Source organism: Ptychodera flava, chromosome 4 (assembly GCF_041260155.1).
Source record: "Ptychodera flava strain L36383 chromosome 4, AS_Pfla_20210202, whole genome shotgun sequence".
Classification (NCBI taxonomy): Eukaryota; Metazoa; Hemichordata; class Enteropneusta; family Ptychoderidae; genus Ptychodera; species Ptychodera flava.
In genome coordinates, this window is record NC_091931.1 from 14237036 (window position 1) to 14255645 (window position 18610).

Here is an 18610-nt window from a genome sequence, read left to right on the forward strand (position 1 = left end):
TAACTTTAACTGTATATTTATTGTTTTTAGTACAAGAGACCATAGTGTCAATTTGCAACATAATCAACAATACAGTTACATCAAAATTATGATATTACAGTAAACATATCTATAACAGTTAACAATATGCTTGAAGTTACTAGGAAGACACAGAAAATTTGGGAGAAATCAATATGGAATGATGTTCATTCTAATGTCTTGATTTTTAGAAAATAATTTACCTTGAACTAAATATAACAGATACTAGATGCTTTACTTTGTTTATAAGAGCAAATATTAAAGAATATAAAAATACATTTCTCAAAGTTACAGTCTGAACGTGTATCTCAATGAGATTATTTTTAATCTTGAGATATGGGGTATTGATGCTGCAATACTGTCTTGAAATGCTGATGAATATGCAAACCCTGAAGGAAAGGTGTTGTGGCAGGGTTGTGACCCTATACAAAACATTCTCTTTGAGTGGGCGAGAGAAAATGCCACTGGGGACAATTATCTAATCAAATGCCATGTTTTAAATCTTATGAATGACTACTGGCCAATCAAATTCTACGTTTTACTAAGGTGGAAAAGACCCCACTTAAAAGAAATACCTCTATCCATTAAGTTTTGGTATGCTACAGCCCTTTGCAGCTGCACTTGTCCATGGTATTGTACATCTATCGGTACTTCACAAATAATCTACTGCAAAATATCTTCAAAATAGAATTGGGCTCAAAAAACTGTTGGATTGTTTCTTGAGATGACACAGTAGAATTTACACAATTGTATCATCATAAAGACTATTTGAAAACAGATTATCACACCAAAATAGTCTGCTTGTGATTTCTTTGAATGATGTATGAAAATCTCACTTATACTAAGGAATTTCTCATTAAATGGAGTTTAAATGAGGTAATTTTTTTCTTAATTTCACACTTCCCCCTTACTACAAATAGTAATTGTGACTAATGTAGTGATCCTGTGCTGACAATTTCTTCTCAAAAAATTCAAAACTAATCTCGATAACAAAAAGACTTTGTGTGACACCTTGGTCCTCCAGTGGAAGACTAAGGCTGCATTGGGTAATTCATTCTTATCTACTTTGATGTGAATGAGTAGAAAAAAAGGAAAAAAAAAGGAAGGTAAGAAAGAAAGACCTCACTTGTTCCTCACTGCTAAGAGTTCATATGTGCACTTTTCCTTTTGGGGGAGATTTTCTGTTGACTTCTAGATGAAGTGCCTTACTGACTTTGATGTGGGCAAGACTGAATTTGGCCGAACTCTGCTCTTCACACCTTACGACCAGTTTCAGGTCATAGCCAATGGTACCTACAACAGTGTACGTTTCAGCAGGTTAAAAATAACCGAGCACGATACAATAATAAAAAATATATAAAAACTCTGCGATGCGGTTTCTTTTTCGAAAGGGTAAGACGATTCTGACAACACTTATTCCCTTTTGGACTTATTTTTGTTCAGCCTCCGCGATGTCAGAAGGGGCAGGGATAAGAATCAGTTACGTAAAATGAGCTGTTTCCATGACCATTTACACAGGCCTCTGTGAAAATACAAATCAAAATGACAACCGGAAAGGATTACTCACATGCATGACTGTCTAAGAGTCCTTTCGATGACTACCCACTAAGAAGACAAGAGCATATGAGATGGCAACAGGCCAATCTGTAAGGCTGATCCTAATTTCTTAGCATTATGAAACATCATGTTGACTTACCAATATTCATACGGATCTGAAATTCAATTGCTATATGGCAAGGTGCAGGGATTCAAAATTTAGAAACAAAGAGACCGAAATTCCATCATTTAAACTGAAAATTTACACGAAGTTCTGATATTCTATTGATCCAAACATTCAGAAATATCCATGTACTTGTTGGTGGTTGATTTTTTCCAGAGTCCATATGCTGTCTGAGGGAATGTCATTCTGATGTTTTACCCGTAATTTTGTTTCCTGGAAGAGAGGTTATCTATGCCGTCCTGAAAAACGACACATGTGGAATTGTTTATCATCAGAAATCTGCTACAACTTGCTGGCATATACATATTAATACTGGTACAGAAATAAAACAATGCGGTAAATATAGTGTTGCTCTTCAACTAGTGACAACATAGATATGATGATTCTACTATTGCGACTACGTACCATCTGGGCAGCACTACTCTGATGATTGACAGTCCAGCATGGTTCAGAAGACAGAGCCTCATAGACAACTTACAGACAGAAACAAAACTGGCGATGAAAACAACAGGACTACAGTCATCTACATGTGAAGCAGAGTTAAATTTGTTTTGAACTTTGATGACGTAAAAATTATTCAATATAATACTTTCAAATGTGTGGACTGAATTTACTTGGTCAGTAACTTCCGAAATGTTGTGGGTTTTTTCAATAAAAGGGATAACGGGACACCGGTTGTCAGAATAATCTTTGCAAAAGGCTACCAAATCTCAATGTGGTTAAAACACACAATTTACAAGCCAAGTGTAATGTTACCAAATGCTTTTAGAGGGGAAAAGAATGCTGAAAAATCCCACTCCAAATCAATCATGCAGCATTGATGAAATGACCCACACAGGAATATGTGTGTAACTTCACCCATAGCGGAAAAAAAAGCAGGCTACAGAATCAGAACTCACTCTTTCCCAATATTTTCATTTCCTTTTTCCCACTTCTCTGCATATCACACGTGTAGAAAACATTGCAAGAGTTTGTGTGCTTGGAATGAATGCCAAGAAATGAGATGAATGAAATTGTGGTACAAAAACACAGTGCTAACGAAAATCTGCAGCATAAACAAATTGTCATTGGTAGTAAAAAATATAACATACAAAATTGAGCATTTTTTTGTTTTAATAAAAAATAACCAAATAACGGTTTACAAATTAATCTTCAGCCTATACTTTAATGCTGCATATATTACAAAACAATAAAAAACATGTTATCGTCTAGATCTCCTACATAGGTCTACAGGTTCTATTCTGTTAATTGACACTACTGGGTATACTTGTAACTGAATATTGATGTGTAGTATAATACGATTGATTTCTTGTATAGATTAAAACTTGTAAGTACGTATAAAGCTCTAGTCTTCTGCCTGCCGTAAAATTGACGGTGACTGATAAATACCCGAAATGAAAGTGGCAGTAATGTTCTGGAAACAAAATTGAAAAAAAATTGCTCCTTCCGTGTTTTTGTTCTGTACTAGCACCATGAAACTTCTGCCAATTGGTTTGTCTTTTCAAGTTGGGTGAGTAAAGTTCATGGGTGGGACCGGATTGGGCAAGAAATTGAAATATAAATGTACAAAAACTGAACAAATTTAAGCATTATCAACTAGTCGACTATAAAAATACACATATTTCTTTATTCTATGATGACAATATGAATGACAGGAAATGACTGTCCACACCTTAATAGCACAGCGAGTTTTCCAACTACTGTAATGTCTGAATAAATAGAGCATATATGACTATATTATCTGAAAAAGTAAGAAATGCTGTGTTTGAATTTGAAAGGAACAGAGTCAAAACTGACCATCTACTGCAGCAATCTACTTCATAATTCTACTTTCATGCAGTGGTGAACTTCTATCAAGAAATATTGTGAAACTTGTCTATTTATGCCTTTTCGTTGTTTTGTGACTTCTTTTCTGAAATTTTTGATAACCTTAACATACTGACCCCTTGCCGTGTGACTGGGTCAAGGGTGACAATCAGAGCATGTACATGCATGATTATTATGAGTGCAATACACTGATGGCAATGATAAGCACTACACATGGTGAAAATATGGAACTATGTTAGTCTAATGAAAGAGTGATTTCTCTTCATGAAGGTTTTCAATTCATGACGGACCCTTGTCCACTATCAGGAGATAGAAAGACTAGATTCAGGCAAACTGCCAAAGCAGTTAATCTATCTCGGCCTTGAGTTCTGGCATTTGTGCTGTGGGCACTGCTAAAATCATATGGGTACTTACTTGCTGCCTGGCTATTCAGTGATGAAAACATATATAGCAGAGACAATCTGAGTGTATATTTCTACCTTCCCAGTGATTTGAAACAAAAATCACCTGCTTTTCCTTGATTTTTAATTAAAGCTGCACCAGTTTACAGTGTCATTTGGTCATTTTTGAGCAATTTTAATCTTCAATCACACACCACTTTTCATTTCGCCATCCACTCTAAAATTCTTATTTCAGCATAATCGTTCACCCAATTTTATATCAGAGGTCAAATTTCCTGTCTTGATAAATCTGACAATAATCCTTTCCACAAACATTTTCTGACAGGATGAAGTTTTCTGTTCACCAAGAGAAAGGCACTGAAGCTTAGCTTCTCATTAACTTGTTCGATGAAAACTCAGTCTGTGCAACTTCCAGCCAAGTGTTAATATTAGTGTTAATCACAACGCCATCCATCGTGCACTGACTTGTTTGTTAGTTAGATATTAAAGAGTAGTCCTATCATGGTAAAGGAACCATTTCAAGATTACATCACAGTTGGAATTTCACATAGGATTGTCAAACAGTATCTTAACATGCCTATTTGTAAATCATTTTCACAGAAAAGGAGACCCATCTGGGGAGGAAAGAGTTGTAAATGTGTTAGGGGTGGAGGGAGAAAATAAAGAAAGATAGAGAGACAGGATGTCTTCAGCAGTTCTTGGTCATGTGCCGTTCCAGATGCCGTAGACAGCGCACCCAAAGCAGTAGCCGCTACGAACGAACATACAGAAATGCTGTGAGAACTGTGTGGTGTTAGTCCCAGCGGTTTTGAAGTTGCCGTGCGGTAGAACAGAGAACTGATTTACAGACTGCAGTCAGCAGTGTGGGAAACGTGCTGCAACTGCATGAGTAGTTGTTTCTACAAAGCGATACAGAGACATGTATGGTCTGAATAAGCACTCTGAATGCATGTACTGCCAATGAATAGGGAAAAAAAGTGAATGTGTCTTTCTAGGGTGGTTTAGGACAAAGGCACGCCACACCTGCTTCAACCCCCTCCCTCTCTCTCGTTCTCTCTCTCTCTCTCTCCCCATCTCTCACTCGCTCTCTCCCTTTCCGTTTGCTTTCCTAACTCTTTGGGTTTAGTATTGCTGTTGACCGCGGCCAAGACCTTGGGAAGGAACAACTCTGGGGGGGTTTTCTTCACAACCGTGTTAATAGCCTCACCACAAATAGCGGTAATCGCAACTGCACAGTAAGGATAGAAACACAGTATTAGCACTTCCAAGATTGTCGATTCAAAAGGCAGGTGTGTGGGAATGATTGGGGATGTGTCACGAAAACAGCAGCAAAGTAACACACATCACTGACAGAAGGTGAGTTTGTTCTCTCAGCCGCCAGTACATATAAAGCTTACATACCACAATGTGCTTGTGACCTAAAAAACACACCATTTTTTTTCTTTTTTACAGGCAGTGTGACACAGCAAACTTGAGCTTCTTTCTAGGCGACTTGATACAACAAATACAAATAGAAATGCAAAATATATTTAAACAACAAAATATGAAACTATAGCACACACAACAGCTTTGGTATTTTGGGTGATTTTCTATGCATGCATGCGTGCATGAGATGAGAAGACTTGCTGTAATCATGCAAACCCATTGTTTATTAAGTAATGTACACCTTTTTTTCTATGCATTTCAAAAAGGGACACCTATGCATATACAGCGACATATAAAAGTTGCATACAGGAATAACTGATGTGTGGTTTTCGACTCTCTCAGTAACTATCACTCCATTCTAGGATTGAATTTTTCAATGAGCTTATATCTCAATGTCGATGCACCAATCTCCCTGATGACATGACTTTTTAGCTCCTGTTTTCTTTATCAAGGAGGAGCTAATCATAAAAAATAATGAATGCTGGGTGGCAATGAAGCCTTGTAAAAAATGGTGGTGCTGCACTGCAAAAAAACGTGGGGAAGACGAGGGCAGGGAAGTATTAATTGACAGTTACTGGGAAAGTCAAACTCGTTTTAATCAGCAACATCTGTAGGCAATCCGCAGTGAGCATTTGGTAGCATACATTGCTTACGTGAATCTATGTAGAGTAACACAATTACTTTTTCTTGCCCTTGATGGTCTGATGGGCAGCTGCCTCTTCAGCGGCCTGCTGCGCCTGCTGGGCCGCCAGTTTCTTCTTGTTGAACAAGTTGATTTCTTCATCCAACATCTTTCTCTTTTCCTCCATTTTCTTCTTGTCCTCCGTGTGCTGTTTCTTGAGAGCGTCAAACTTCTCGTGCAGCTGTGCAATGTCATCGGTACATATAACATAAAAAGTTAGACAGTTTTCGGAAGATTGCCATGAATGTAGCAGGAAAATCAAGGGTTTGAATTATGCAGGGAACACAAATTTCAAGAAAGATAGGGGCAGAATGAACACTTCATGGGTAACCATGGCGAAAGTTGGACTGATTTATCGCAGAAACATGGCAGTAAATACGACAAATTCAAGACATAACCCCTTTACTACCTTGAGTGTCAGACATTCATTCGCATGTTGAATTACCTATACCTTCAACTGTAGAGAAAGTCCGCCAAGATCGTACATGTTAACATCATCTTTTGTGTATGGTACAACATTAGCATTGGTAGTCAAGGGATAAAGTATTACGGAACAGAAAAGTTAGAGGGAAGAATGTTCTAGAGGAAGGGAAGACATAGATAAGGAGTTTATAGATTTACAGAGAACAACAGTTCTGGTGGCAGTAGGTACATAACATGCTTCATTTTCTCACCTCTTTCTCAGACATCTTCAACTCTGCTTCTTTTTCCTTGACCCTGACAACAAAGGACTGTCTCATTTCATCCTCCTTCTGCTGTAGCTGCTGTAAGTGGGTTGACCGCTTCTGCTCGTATGTTTCTTGCAAGCTGAAATATCAACATAGAAAGTCCGTGAGCAAACATCTTTTTGCAGGGTACTTGGCAAATATGGGAAAAGCGCCCTCTGTCTACAGTTTCCTGTATACCATAGAAAACTCATTTCAAAGCATAAACATAAACAAGATTGAGATTCTATTGTGATCAAGCAATATCACGGAGAGTACATTTGCATTCAATAACAATGAAAAGCAATTATGTCAATGGGCAACTGGTTTAAGAAATCTTCAAGTTTGCTGTCAATAACTTATTAAGTAATACATTATATCTACATGCAATATCTCTTGCACTGCTTTCCAACTGAGATAAAAGGAAAAAGCTTATTTTGATTTTCTTCAGTAAGTTCACTAAATGACTGACATGCTGATACGGTTCAACACACACCGAAGGCGAAAAAGACCTCCAGCAATACAAAACTGCATGAACTTTTTACAGGCTTTTTTACCTGGTTGGTTTGCCCTCAGGATCACTGTCCATAAATCCCATCTCTTCCAGACGACATCTTCTGTACAGTTCATAGTGACGTGCATGTGTCTGTTCTATCAGGTCCTCCATGTTTGTTCTGATGAGCATCTCGCGGAGCTTGACAAAGTCACAGTGGCTCTCATTTTCCACTGGAACATGGTTATATGAGGTGAGCAAAGAGAAAAGTCAGAAACAAAGACCTGACTATAACTGACGTCCAAATAGTGACATGTACCTTACGCGTGGCTCGAACAGAAATTTGTCAATGTAATGTCAGATGATGAAGGTGGCCAAGACTGGAATATGCTGTCTCAAAATAATCTCTGTCCAGAAATGACTCATAGTTGCATTGACATAAGCTAATAGTATCTCTGTTATTGTTTCATTTTCCAAACGCTTTTTCAAGATAGGTTAACCCTTTGCGCCCCACTGCAACAATGTTGCAACATTTTTGCAGAGCCCAGCAGAAAATTTGCATACCGGGGTCCCCAAATCCCAAAACTTTCACTCACTGAACACCTCAGTGGAAATACAGTGAACGTATTTTTTTTTAACTTCGCTGTAAATTTCTTGGTCGGTGTTTTTATGAAATGATTTCTTTTACAGGCAGGAAGAACTTGAAAAATAAAAATAAAATGATTTTCTTATGATAAATATCGCTGTCGTTTTTTTTTATGTGTGACAGAAATGACTTAGTTGAATAGTTAGAAAATTGTTGAACGTCATGAAACTTTCCTGTGTAAAATTTAAATTTAAACACCTTATCAAAATAAACAATCTGGACCAAAGGCTAAACTTATTATGTTATATCTCGGTAACGTAGTTCAATTTTATCATGAATTCTACACTCTGAATTTCTTACCTGAGGCAGTGTGGCACGTCGGTTACCCTGACGGTAAAGTACTATTTAAAATTTTCTAAAACTTCAGAGACAAGCAAATGTCACGAACGTTCATGAACGCAAAAGTTTTGGCGACAAAAATAGCCAACGTTTTAAAGTCATTTGAAAGTATAAACGTTTCGAAGCAATAATATATATACAGTACATATCTCCGTGTGAAATCTAGACGGGGTTCCCCTTCAAGGTCATCAGAGTTCACGTAGACGCTGTTTTGTCTTCATACCGGAAGTCACTCAACGCCGCAAAATTGACGCATGGTACTCCAAAAAACACTCGTTCTTACACAGATGGACGTTGCACTGCTTACATCCCCAAGTTGTTTCAACAGGGTAGCCCTTTGGTGTTTTCTTGCCAGTCTTGCTGCATTGCCGACAACATTTCTTCTTACGCTTCGCGTTCGGAGAGAGTACTTCGCAGATGTGGTTAGCGATGTTGTCGGCGTTGATGCTATTCTCGACTTCTGTGACTTGACTTTGCGGCCCGCGCTTCCGACGACTTGTAAAACCGCCAATCAGCTGACTTGCTAGATCAAGGCGATAATCTTTCTGCCGATATCTTCGTCGAGGGTTTGGTGTATGTGCAATGCTGTACAATATAAAGGCGTTGATGATCATCCGATCGACAAAAAACCAGAACAAGTACTTCCAAAACTTCATGTACTTGTTGTTGATCGGGTAGTACGAAGCCATCTGGTCACTGAGGTCGACGCCGCCCATGTACTTATTGTACTCCCTCACCACTGTTGGACGAATATCTCCTTCCCCTTCCTCTGAACTTCCAGGCCGCCAGGATTGCAGTTGGAACTAAGCAGGGTCACATCACGCTTGTCGTGCCACAAAGTAGCTGTGATTTCACCGCTTGCTCGGTAGACGTAGTCACCTGGTTTCAGCTTCGTCGCTGGCTTTGACACTGCAGCCGGAAGTCCTTTACTGTTCTTGCGAACTGTGCTGCAAACGTACGTTTGCCTGTCAACAAGTCGACAGCAAGGCGAAGGGAACTGAAGAAATTATCATAGTAAATATGATGTCCTAATCCACAATATCTGCTGGTCAGATCAACAACGACACTGTAGCCAAGACCATGTTGCGTGTGCTCTCCCTTTCCAGCATACGGGATCATATCGAAGGTATAACCAGTGCGTGGACATGCAGCTGACCAGATTTTAAATCCCCACTTCACAGGCTTCGCTGGCATATACTGAATCATCGGTGATCGCCCGGCGAATTTACACATAGCTTCGTCAATGGAAATTTCTCTGAAAGGGATGAACTTCGTGGGAAATTTAGAACGAAGTTGATCGATCATCGGCCGAACTTTGTACATCTGATCTCTGCCTGGGTCTTGTCGGTCGGGTTCGCCATACGGATCGTTGACATGAAAATACTGGTTCAACTTCAGGAAACGATTTCGGGACATGACTTTCGCTATCCCCGGTACATGAAGACGGTCGTCCGTTGACCAGTAGTCGCGTATTTCGGGCAATGAGTGAATACCCATCAAAATGAGAACACCAATATACGCTTTCATCTCATTTCTGTCAACCGGACTCCACTCAGTGTCGACTTTCTGTGAAAGATCCTGTCTGAACTGCGCGTATTTGTTGGTTTCGCGGACGAGATGATCGAGAAAGTCGTCTGTCATGAACAGTTGGAAAAAATCCAACTGATCACCCGTACACCCCAGATTGTGAAATGGGCCAGATTCGTCGCCGTTGAAAGGAAATAAAGTTATTTCGTCACTTGAAGTTTCTGACCACTCCAGATTGGCTACAGTAACGTCGTCTGCATGTAGATCTTCGATCAAACGCTGGGCGAGTTCAGCAGGATCGATGTCACTCGCGCTGCCATTTTCCTGTCGATATGTTTCCCTCGCAATCTCCACTCGCAGTTGTTGTTCAGATATTTCCTCTGCTGTGAAACCTTCAAAATCGCTGTCGGAATCAGAGTCCCCAAAGAAAATGTCCCAAACGGTGTTGTTTCTCACTTCCGGGGTCGACATATCAAAACAAACTTTAAATAAATGAATATTTAAATCTGTAGAGTTTTCCCACGGTGCGGGGTCGCGTCACTCAAAGAAAAGTTCAGGTCGTCTGTGTGTGTGGGGCGGGAAAAAATCTTTTATTCATGAAGGGGGCGGGAAAATGTATTCATGTATATGTGATGTCGTAGGCAAGATGTTGTTAAACGTCATTGAGGCATGTGTAGTCGTCACGACAAAAACTAACGATGTAATCAATCCTTGTTTACTAATTAAAAATGCAGGCCTATTGAGGCCGTAACGGGATCACTGCACTGCGTTTACACAGGCCGTGTCAGGCCTAACCGGGCGTACGTGAATACAATTAGTGAGGCCGTCTCAGGCCGAATCGGAGCGCAAAGGGTTAATGCACTGTAATAAATTATTGTATTTTCTCACCCTGTACAACACCCCATGGGTACTGTCTTGCCCTCACAGTTTTATTGCCGACTTTCACTTCCTCATTACTACCGACAACAGCAAATGGAAGATGGCCCTGTGTGAAATAGGAAAACGTACATGTGAAACACTGCACACCATATTCAATTGCAAAAACAGAAGACACCTGTCTATAGATAGACACCAGTCTATGATGAGTGCCAACTCTTGTTTTTGAAGCTATACAACTTCCTAGAGGTGTATATGGGAATGCTAGCTTGAATGAGATTTACCTTCAAAAGCAATATCTCAGGAAAATACTTGAATTCGCATTTTGCACAAAATTATTTTGATGTGACACAATTGTTGTCAGTGGCAAAAATTGACTCCTGTCAAAGGAAATTGGATGAAAGTGTCTGTGATTTGCTTTAGTGCTACTGCAATCCCTATAGTTTTTTTTTTCACTATAAGTATTTTCCTCTGAGAGTCACAACAATATGATGTACAGGAACACAGACATCTACTCACAGATGTTTATATGCTTTTCTCAGTGAATACTTACATTCATTGTTGAGTTGAGTTCAGCGACCGTTTCATCATCTGTTGGGAACTGGTAGATCTGTACACCATTGCTGACAAGTTCACTCATAATCTGTTCAAAAACACCAATAAAAGAATTAGCATATTTTAGCAGTCACCATGACTTCCTGTCACAACACAAGCAGGGTTATTCAGAAAGTTGTTTCATTTCTCGGTACCAGCATTTACAATTGTATTCTGAGGATTGCATAAAATTTCTTGTTGAGACCTCTGAAGTCAACTTGGACAAAGTCATTTGACATACACATTGAAAACTCCACAATGGCTGACGCATTGATTTGTTGCATGTATTTATCTGTCAAGGGCAGAGACACTGTTGACAGCATCCACATTACAATAGAGTGAATGGGTTGAAGATACAGGATGTCTAGTAGAAGACAGTGACCGCTGTGTACTCCACTTCCTTGAAGCAGATACCCACAACACTATAGAACTATATGTCAGAACTTGACAATTCAAATAATTTGTTACAGAACCCTCTTTGCACAGGAAAGAGTGAGGAAATATGTCTGAAAATGTTTTCAAGTCATGAGTAAATAAAGTTCAAGAGTTTACCACCATTATGGCATGTAATAAATCATTTCAATTAATCTTTATTTTTTTTTATAAGTTAAAGCGTCAGTTTCTGTCACATTTGCTGATGTTTTCCCTATTTTTGTTCTCTGTGTCAAATGCAAGTTCTCATGCTGCTCCCCAAAGCTTGTTGAAACACCTACTACAAAGCTTGCAAACACAGTGCCTTATCATGTAAAATGTACTGTTATTGTTCACACTTGAATTCTGATTCACTTGTCAACAATAACAATGCAGTCTACAAATGTACAGCCTGGTTGATATGTGGAATACTGCGTATCGTAATATGCTTTCAGGAGTAGTACAAGAAACTGTACTTGACATTAAAAACATAAACAGAGATAAAAATACCGTCAATGACGCTGTACCTTCTCTAATGTGTGGCCAGGTCAGGTAATTGGTTGTTGGCATGGAGTTGTTGGTAAATAGTTGATGATGTAGGGGCATGAGGTGGGATATGGACCCAAAGAACCCAAAAGATGATTAAATACATCAATCAAAAAAATTCTAAGCTACAGTATAAACTGCCTAAAGATAGTTCAATGTGGAAAAAAGTTAAACAATTCAGAAATAAGAATTAACAGTCCAAAATAGTAATGACGCACTTCCCTACTGACCTGAGTGCATGTGAAATACACAACCTGGCATCTGTAAATTAAATGTATACCAAGTGATCATTTCCAGTCACTTTTAACTGTTTTTAATGGATTTTCCAAAGAGTCCTGTGGAAATGATGAAAAACGCTTATCTGGTCTTGTGTTTGTATAACCTCATGGCTGATAATTGTCATAGTATTGAAAAAAAATTGAAAGTGAAGAAATTACAGTTTTAATAGGCATATTTTCCTTGAAATACATGACAGTGTAAAGAATATATGCTAAAAGTGTTTAAGAGTAAATTTCTTTTCAAAAAATAATTTAATTTGTGACCAAAGGATTTTTATTCTTTGAGTTTACAAATTCAAACATTGCAATTTGTTCAATCATCTTGTGCAGTGCAAAATTTATAAAATGACTGAAAAACAAAAAAAATTGGCAGAATTACAGTCTTTGTGATGTAAAATTATGGGGTGACATCACGATAACTGTTAATCTGTTTGAAGTACTAATATACTATAATTTGAAAAAGAAAAATTCATGCAGAAACGGTAAAATATATTGTCAGCAATGTAGTGTTAATTTTGACTTGACATCAAAATATGCCTTTGCTGGATACCAAATATATAGGGCGAAATATCAGCCATGTTCAGCAAAATCCACACAACAGCATTGATCCTTTTCTAATTTGATTTGATTTGCTTATGTTATCCTTGTATGACAGTCAGTACAATATGGAACTTGAACACAACACAGTGAATAAGTATGCTGTAAATGAAATGGTGTGGCTGCATCCACATGCAGCAATAGGAGTGCCTTTGTCTCTCACCCCTCATTTCCAACCTGTCCCATCCCTGAAAAAATAGTCTGGTCTTATATTTATAATGTTAATAATTTCTGTATTTGTTAAAATGTGCGCATCTCAAAAACTTTTGATCATAAACATTTTCATTGTTTTTTATAGCTGACCAATCAGTTAACCTGTTTATTTTGAATATTTGCGCATTTTTCCTCAGTATTTGACATTTTCTGAATACCTTCTTATTCAGTTTGTCATTTTCTAAAAGTTTAAATGCTCCATTGTGTGGTCAAGCTTTCCACACGCATCAAATGTGGTACTTCATATAGGAGGGTCTGCCTCTAGAGGGCGGGCATCATGAACACTCCTGTGTTTGTTGGTTAATTCCTCCACGTAAACTTCTGATTGTACTGTAAACATTGAACATGGCCGACGTCCGATTTTCCTGTCTAAAACTTTCACTCATTTTCGTTCATATGACTCTGAAACTCCAGGAAACGATTGGGAAGAAAGGTTATCTTGAAATATTGAGGTACTCGCCGATATTTTGCAAAATTAAATGAGAAAAAATGCAAGGAAAATGCCGACAGGCTTACACAATGACAGTTTTCAGACTCGGAGGCATATGATCATCTCTGCAGATTATGCAACAGGCCCAGATCACGTGAGGCCATGAGGGGATATCCACGCAACTCAGTACCAAACACTAGCGCTCACAGAGTGAGCAAACACAAAGTGAGTACCCCTAACGTAAGCTCAGTAGTCTGTAATAGATTGTAGTCAACTAAGAAACCTTTGAGAAAGGCTTAACACTGTGGCTATGCCGCTAAGTCCCTTTTGATTTTTGTCACAGCTCAAAATCGTTCTCCCACACCTCAACCTGAGCCACGAACACCCCCACCAGTTTATGATATGACCCATCACAATGGCATGACGTCAACGGATCTTGACAGATGGAAGTCTTGACAGACGGAAGTTCTTGACAGCAGCATATTGGTTTTCAACTCTAATACCTTCTCTGTCTATAAATAGACACGAGAAGGTAAAAATCATTAAAGGTTACATCTACTGGCCCTTTCTGCCAGTCATCTTTTACAACAGGAGTGTTGTAAAGTGTATCGAAATACAGATACTGTAAACAGTACCACAGCTCACCTTGATTTTAAATTTATGCAGCTCTCCCTTGGAGACAGTATCAGCTTTGGCAATGACAGGAATGATGTTCACTTTACTGTCCAGTTTCTTCATTGTCACCAAGTCCAGGGACTTGAGAGAGTGACCAGTTGGTGCGATAAAATAAAGACACGCATGGATGCGAGTGTCATGGTAAATATGCAGGGCTCTTTTGATCTTCAGTTCCTCTTGGAGATAATTTTCAAACTGTTTGTCTATGTGTTCTACTATTGATTTGTAGCTAGAAGAAAAAATATGCGACATTTAACAATTGCTCTTTTTTGAGTTTTTTTCACATAAACTGAACACAAACAGAGGTTTTCTTCTAGCATGATGTACCATATGACTACCGTAGTAGCTTACGTCTATGGGCTGAAGTATGTGTCCTTTTCATAATATTAGAACAAGAATATCAGAAAAGACCTATACTATATTACATACCTATCTTCTTTGTTAATTTGGTCACCAAACCCAACTGTATCCACTACAGTCAACTTGAGTCTTACATTGCTTTCTTGAAGTGCTGTGAAAGGTCACGATAACACAATCATAAATAATGATTACTATGAATGGCTTTTAAGACAAAAATCCTGCCGTTTTTCAACTTGTCTTTTGATATAGATGTTACACAGTGTTCGCGGTGACTTTTTTCTCTTCGCGTACGGCATACGCATTAGTCTGCTAAAATTGCATAATGGCTGGATTTGAGTGCGTAATTTTACTTTCGCACTCGATTGATGAAAAAACTGACTGCAAAATACAATGTGCCGTTGAATAAACCTACTCTACACATATTCGGATTGTACGATGTAACATTATATTTATGAAAACAGTTGAACCAACAACTTGAACAATGTTGAAACGTAACAGCGAAAGGTATACATGCGACCGTCAAAACACATCGGGCAACCCAAAAGTTAGAGTTATGGCAGCTTATCTAGACACATCTGCAGTGTGCAAAATTTATCAGGATTCCGACGAGCTCTACCGATGAATAATTTTTTTCACGGACTCGTAGAGCAAAGTTGAAAGAAAACAGATTTGTTTGCTTCGACGCCATGCTGTATGTGTGCTTGATCAAAATATGGGAACAGCGAGACGCGATGATGGTGCAGGGTTGGCATTTGTATAATTTGTCGCAACATTTCTGTCAATCACTCACTTTGTGTAATAAGTTTCAGAAACTATCGCTCGCCTGAAAATTAGCAACGTAATTCATAGGCACAGCTGACATAATAACGTGCCTGTGAATACGATGCCGATTTTTCAGACAACGCCAAGAGAATCCGAAACTTTCCTCACAAAATGAGTGATTGACAGAAATGTGTTGCAACAAATTTCGTCTGGTTGTCGCTTAAGCTCAGTCGTGGGGAGTGCTTTCGGAAACATTTTACTGTTATCCTTTACGTATAGAAAACGCATAACAATGAAAAAAATGCGTAGAGAGTCAATTTCAATGCGTAAATACGCACGATTTTTGCGTAAACGCGAACTCTGTTACACTGTATGGAACAGTAATAATATATATTGATTACAGCATCACTGTCTTGAGTGCATTTTGTTAAACAGTGACCAAATCAGACAGTCAATGTTGTCATTATCTATCAACCATTTATGACTCAGTAACAAGAATTGAGTACAGGACACAAGTTATAAATGCCAATCTATAATCTCAGCTTATCTTACCATAAGTTTTTGCATTTAGTTTGACATTTGGCAGGCTATGTGGTGCCGGCTCACTTTCAAACTGTGTGTTAAACAGAGTGTCCATCAAAGTGGACTTCCCTAGACCAGTTTCTCCTGTAAAAAAGAACAGTATTTTCCCAAATGAGATAACAGCATGCCCTCTATGGCAGAAACACATGCTTTACCTATACATGCAAGTTCACAAATGTTCTGTTAGATTTATCCATCTGGCAGTTGTCCTTGAAATATTTTTACTTCATTACACCTGTGAAGGGGTATTAATTACATTGACACGTTGAATCAATTTAATTTGTTTCTGACAAGCTATACACTACATTAGTTTTTACACACAGCAATCTTATTACGATAACTATGACATAATTAGTGGGGAACAAAATACACAAGGTTTGGAGGTATAAAATCCTGGAAAAATTTTCCAGATTTCTTAAGCAATTTCTGCATTTGTAAAACTGGGACATACCATGGTTTACATTCGTAAAGCATAGCCACACAGACCTGGCTTACATTTTCAAGGCTTGTTTGTCGAAAAATTTGACACACTTTCTGTGGAACTTACCAACACATAATATATTGAAACAGAAACCCTGGGCAACAGATTTGTTCACCAATTGATCGGGAAGACTGTCAAAGCCAACATGACCCTGTAGTTTCAAATGCCTAACATCTGGACCCTGTGAATTATTAAAGAATTAAGGTCAGTGTATAACATACATATGGCCAGGCTGTATAACATGGAAAAAGGGATGGGCAACCATTGCATTGGTCTTCTTTTCACGCTTCAGCTGTTTTACTGAAACAATTATGTAAATTCCTTGTGGAGCTTTTTAATAGTGTTGAATGAGATAAACCAAGTTACATCATGACACAATGCAAACATTTCAAACTGTATTGTCTTTGTTAACTCAGGACATTTGATTTTCATCAACAACTGTGCAGGACTGAGGAAACACAAATACAACACCGCATAAAAATTTGTGCCATTTTTCACCTTTCTATTCCAATGAATTCTAGTGTAGTAGTGTACCGTACAGCCCTTGTCTGAAAAAGCTGTTTGTGATGGAGGGACTGTGGTAAGATACTTGTTTGGCTACACATAGAATGAATGTAACTGTAGGAAACACAATAAGACCATAAACAGTTAAGCAATATTTCTCAACTGTTTGTACCAGTACCAGAGTTGAAGGACTCTGTAGTGTCTGACCTCTAAGAAGTGACATGATCTGTCAGTTTAGTCACCAGCTGAGAAGTCTTTGTTCATGAATTTCCATGAGGCCGATACCTCAGTATGAAAAGAGCGATACTGGTTTTTACATTACTACCTGATCAAATCACAAAACAGCACCCTCAAGCACCTCTACTTTGAAAAAAAAATCCACATAATTGACAGGTATGACAGATATATTGTTGTTGGCTTGCAAGGACATTAAAATAATGAGGGGCAATAAAAGAATCATTGATCAGTTAGATTTACAATGGCATATTGAACAAAATACGCACTTTAGTTTTGGATACCAAGTCTTCTTATACCCAGAACTATGCGGTCCAATATAATGGCAATAAAGCATACATCAGTGAGCCTTTGTTCAGTAAAATTTAAACATAAATTTACACTTATTTAATCCAATAGTACAACTGTATATGCCGATCATTAATTACACAAAACTACCATTTTTTGTGAGAATTTCTCTCGTGAATAACTAGAAAATAAAAACTTACTGAGAAATAATTCATACTTATATAATAAAGAACTAAACAGAGATATGATTATAATAAAGTATGGTGGAGAAAAGCGATTCTGGTCCTCATCACTTTAAAATTTGAACACATCCTGTACAAACCCATTATATGAGTATCAATGACACATTTTGAACAATACTTTGCTTTGAAAATAAAAAATTTCAAGTAATTACCAAGCAACTGGGTCGTTTGCCTTGTTTTCTGACAATTAAGGACTAGTTTCTTTTGGCAGGTGTATGAGTACGTTAACGGTTTCAATGGGCTGTCACACACAAATTTGCCCACCGTGAGATGTTATCAGTAAAATATCGGAAAATATCGTAAATACCGATGAAATCTTATATAAAACGTCAATGAAAAGGTTAAAAATCGGTAAAATAGATTCCCCTCTGTTTGACTGCACACCTCTACCAAAAATTTCCCAAACCAAAGAGACAAAGACATAAGGCAAAGTTAATTTTTTCCTACTCACAGCGTTTCTTTCCACTTCGGCAGCCATTTTGATTGTAGTGAGCCGCCCTTCCGGTGACAATCCGGAAAATGACGAATGCTTCCGAATAAACACGACATTGATCTTGGCTCAATGCGTGTGTTACGAAAACTTGAATATCATGAATATGCATTTTGGCAACGAACGGAATGAAAGGCAGGGAGATTCTTGAGGTGGAAGCGTGGAGCACACAAACTCTTTGCCCGCGCAAGTATTTTAAGGTACGGCTATAACTGCACTAAACATACCTAAATTAAACAAAACAATATTTTTGAACAGATACTGT

At 38.2% G+C, this 18610-nt stretch overlaps 1 protein-coding gene across 2 annotated transcripts; it reads right to left on the reverse strand.

The window, feature by feature from the left end:
• Positions 1-18364, reverse strand: LOC139130963 (septin-11-like). Of its 2 annotated transcripts, none has more exons than XM_070696819.1 (11): positions 18307-18364; positions 16654-16768; positions 16077-16190; positions 14832-14913; positions 14373-14631; positions 11212-11301; positions 10671-10767; positions 7335-7503; positions 6748-6880; positions 6073-6254; positions 1-1311 (listed from the first exon to the last, which is right to left on the reverse strand). In XM_070696819.1, the coding sequence occupies exons 1-11, from the start codon at positions 18331-18333 to the stop codon at positions 1296-1298; spliced, it is 1284 nt and encodes a 427-aa protein (XP_070552920.1). In that variant the 5' UTR covers positions 18334-18364; the 3' UTR covers positions 1-1295. The 2 variants fall into 2 exon arrangements, with proteins under 2 accessions (XP_070552920.1, XP_070552921.1); XM_070696820.1 differs by having other exon boundaries at positions 6045-6254.
• Between the last annotated feature and the right edge of the window lie 246 nt (positions 18365-18610).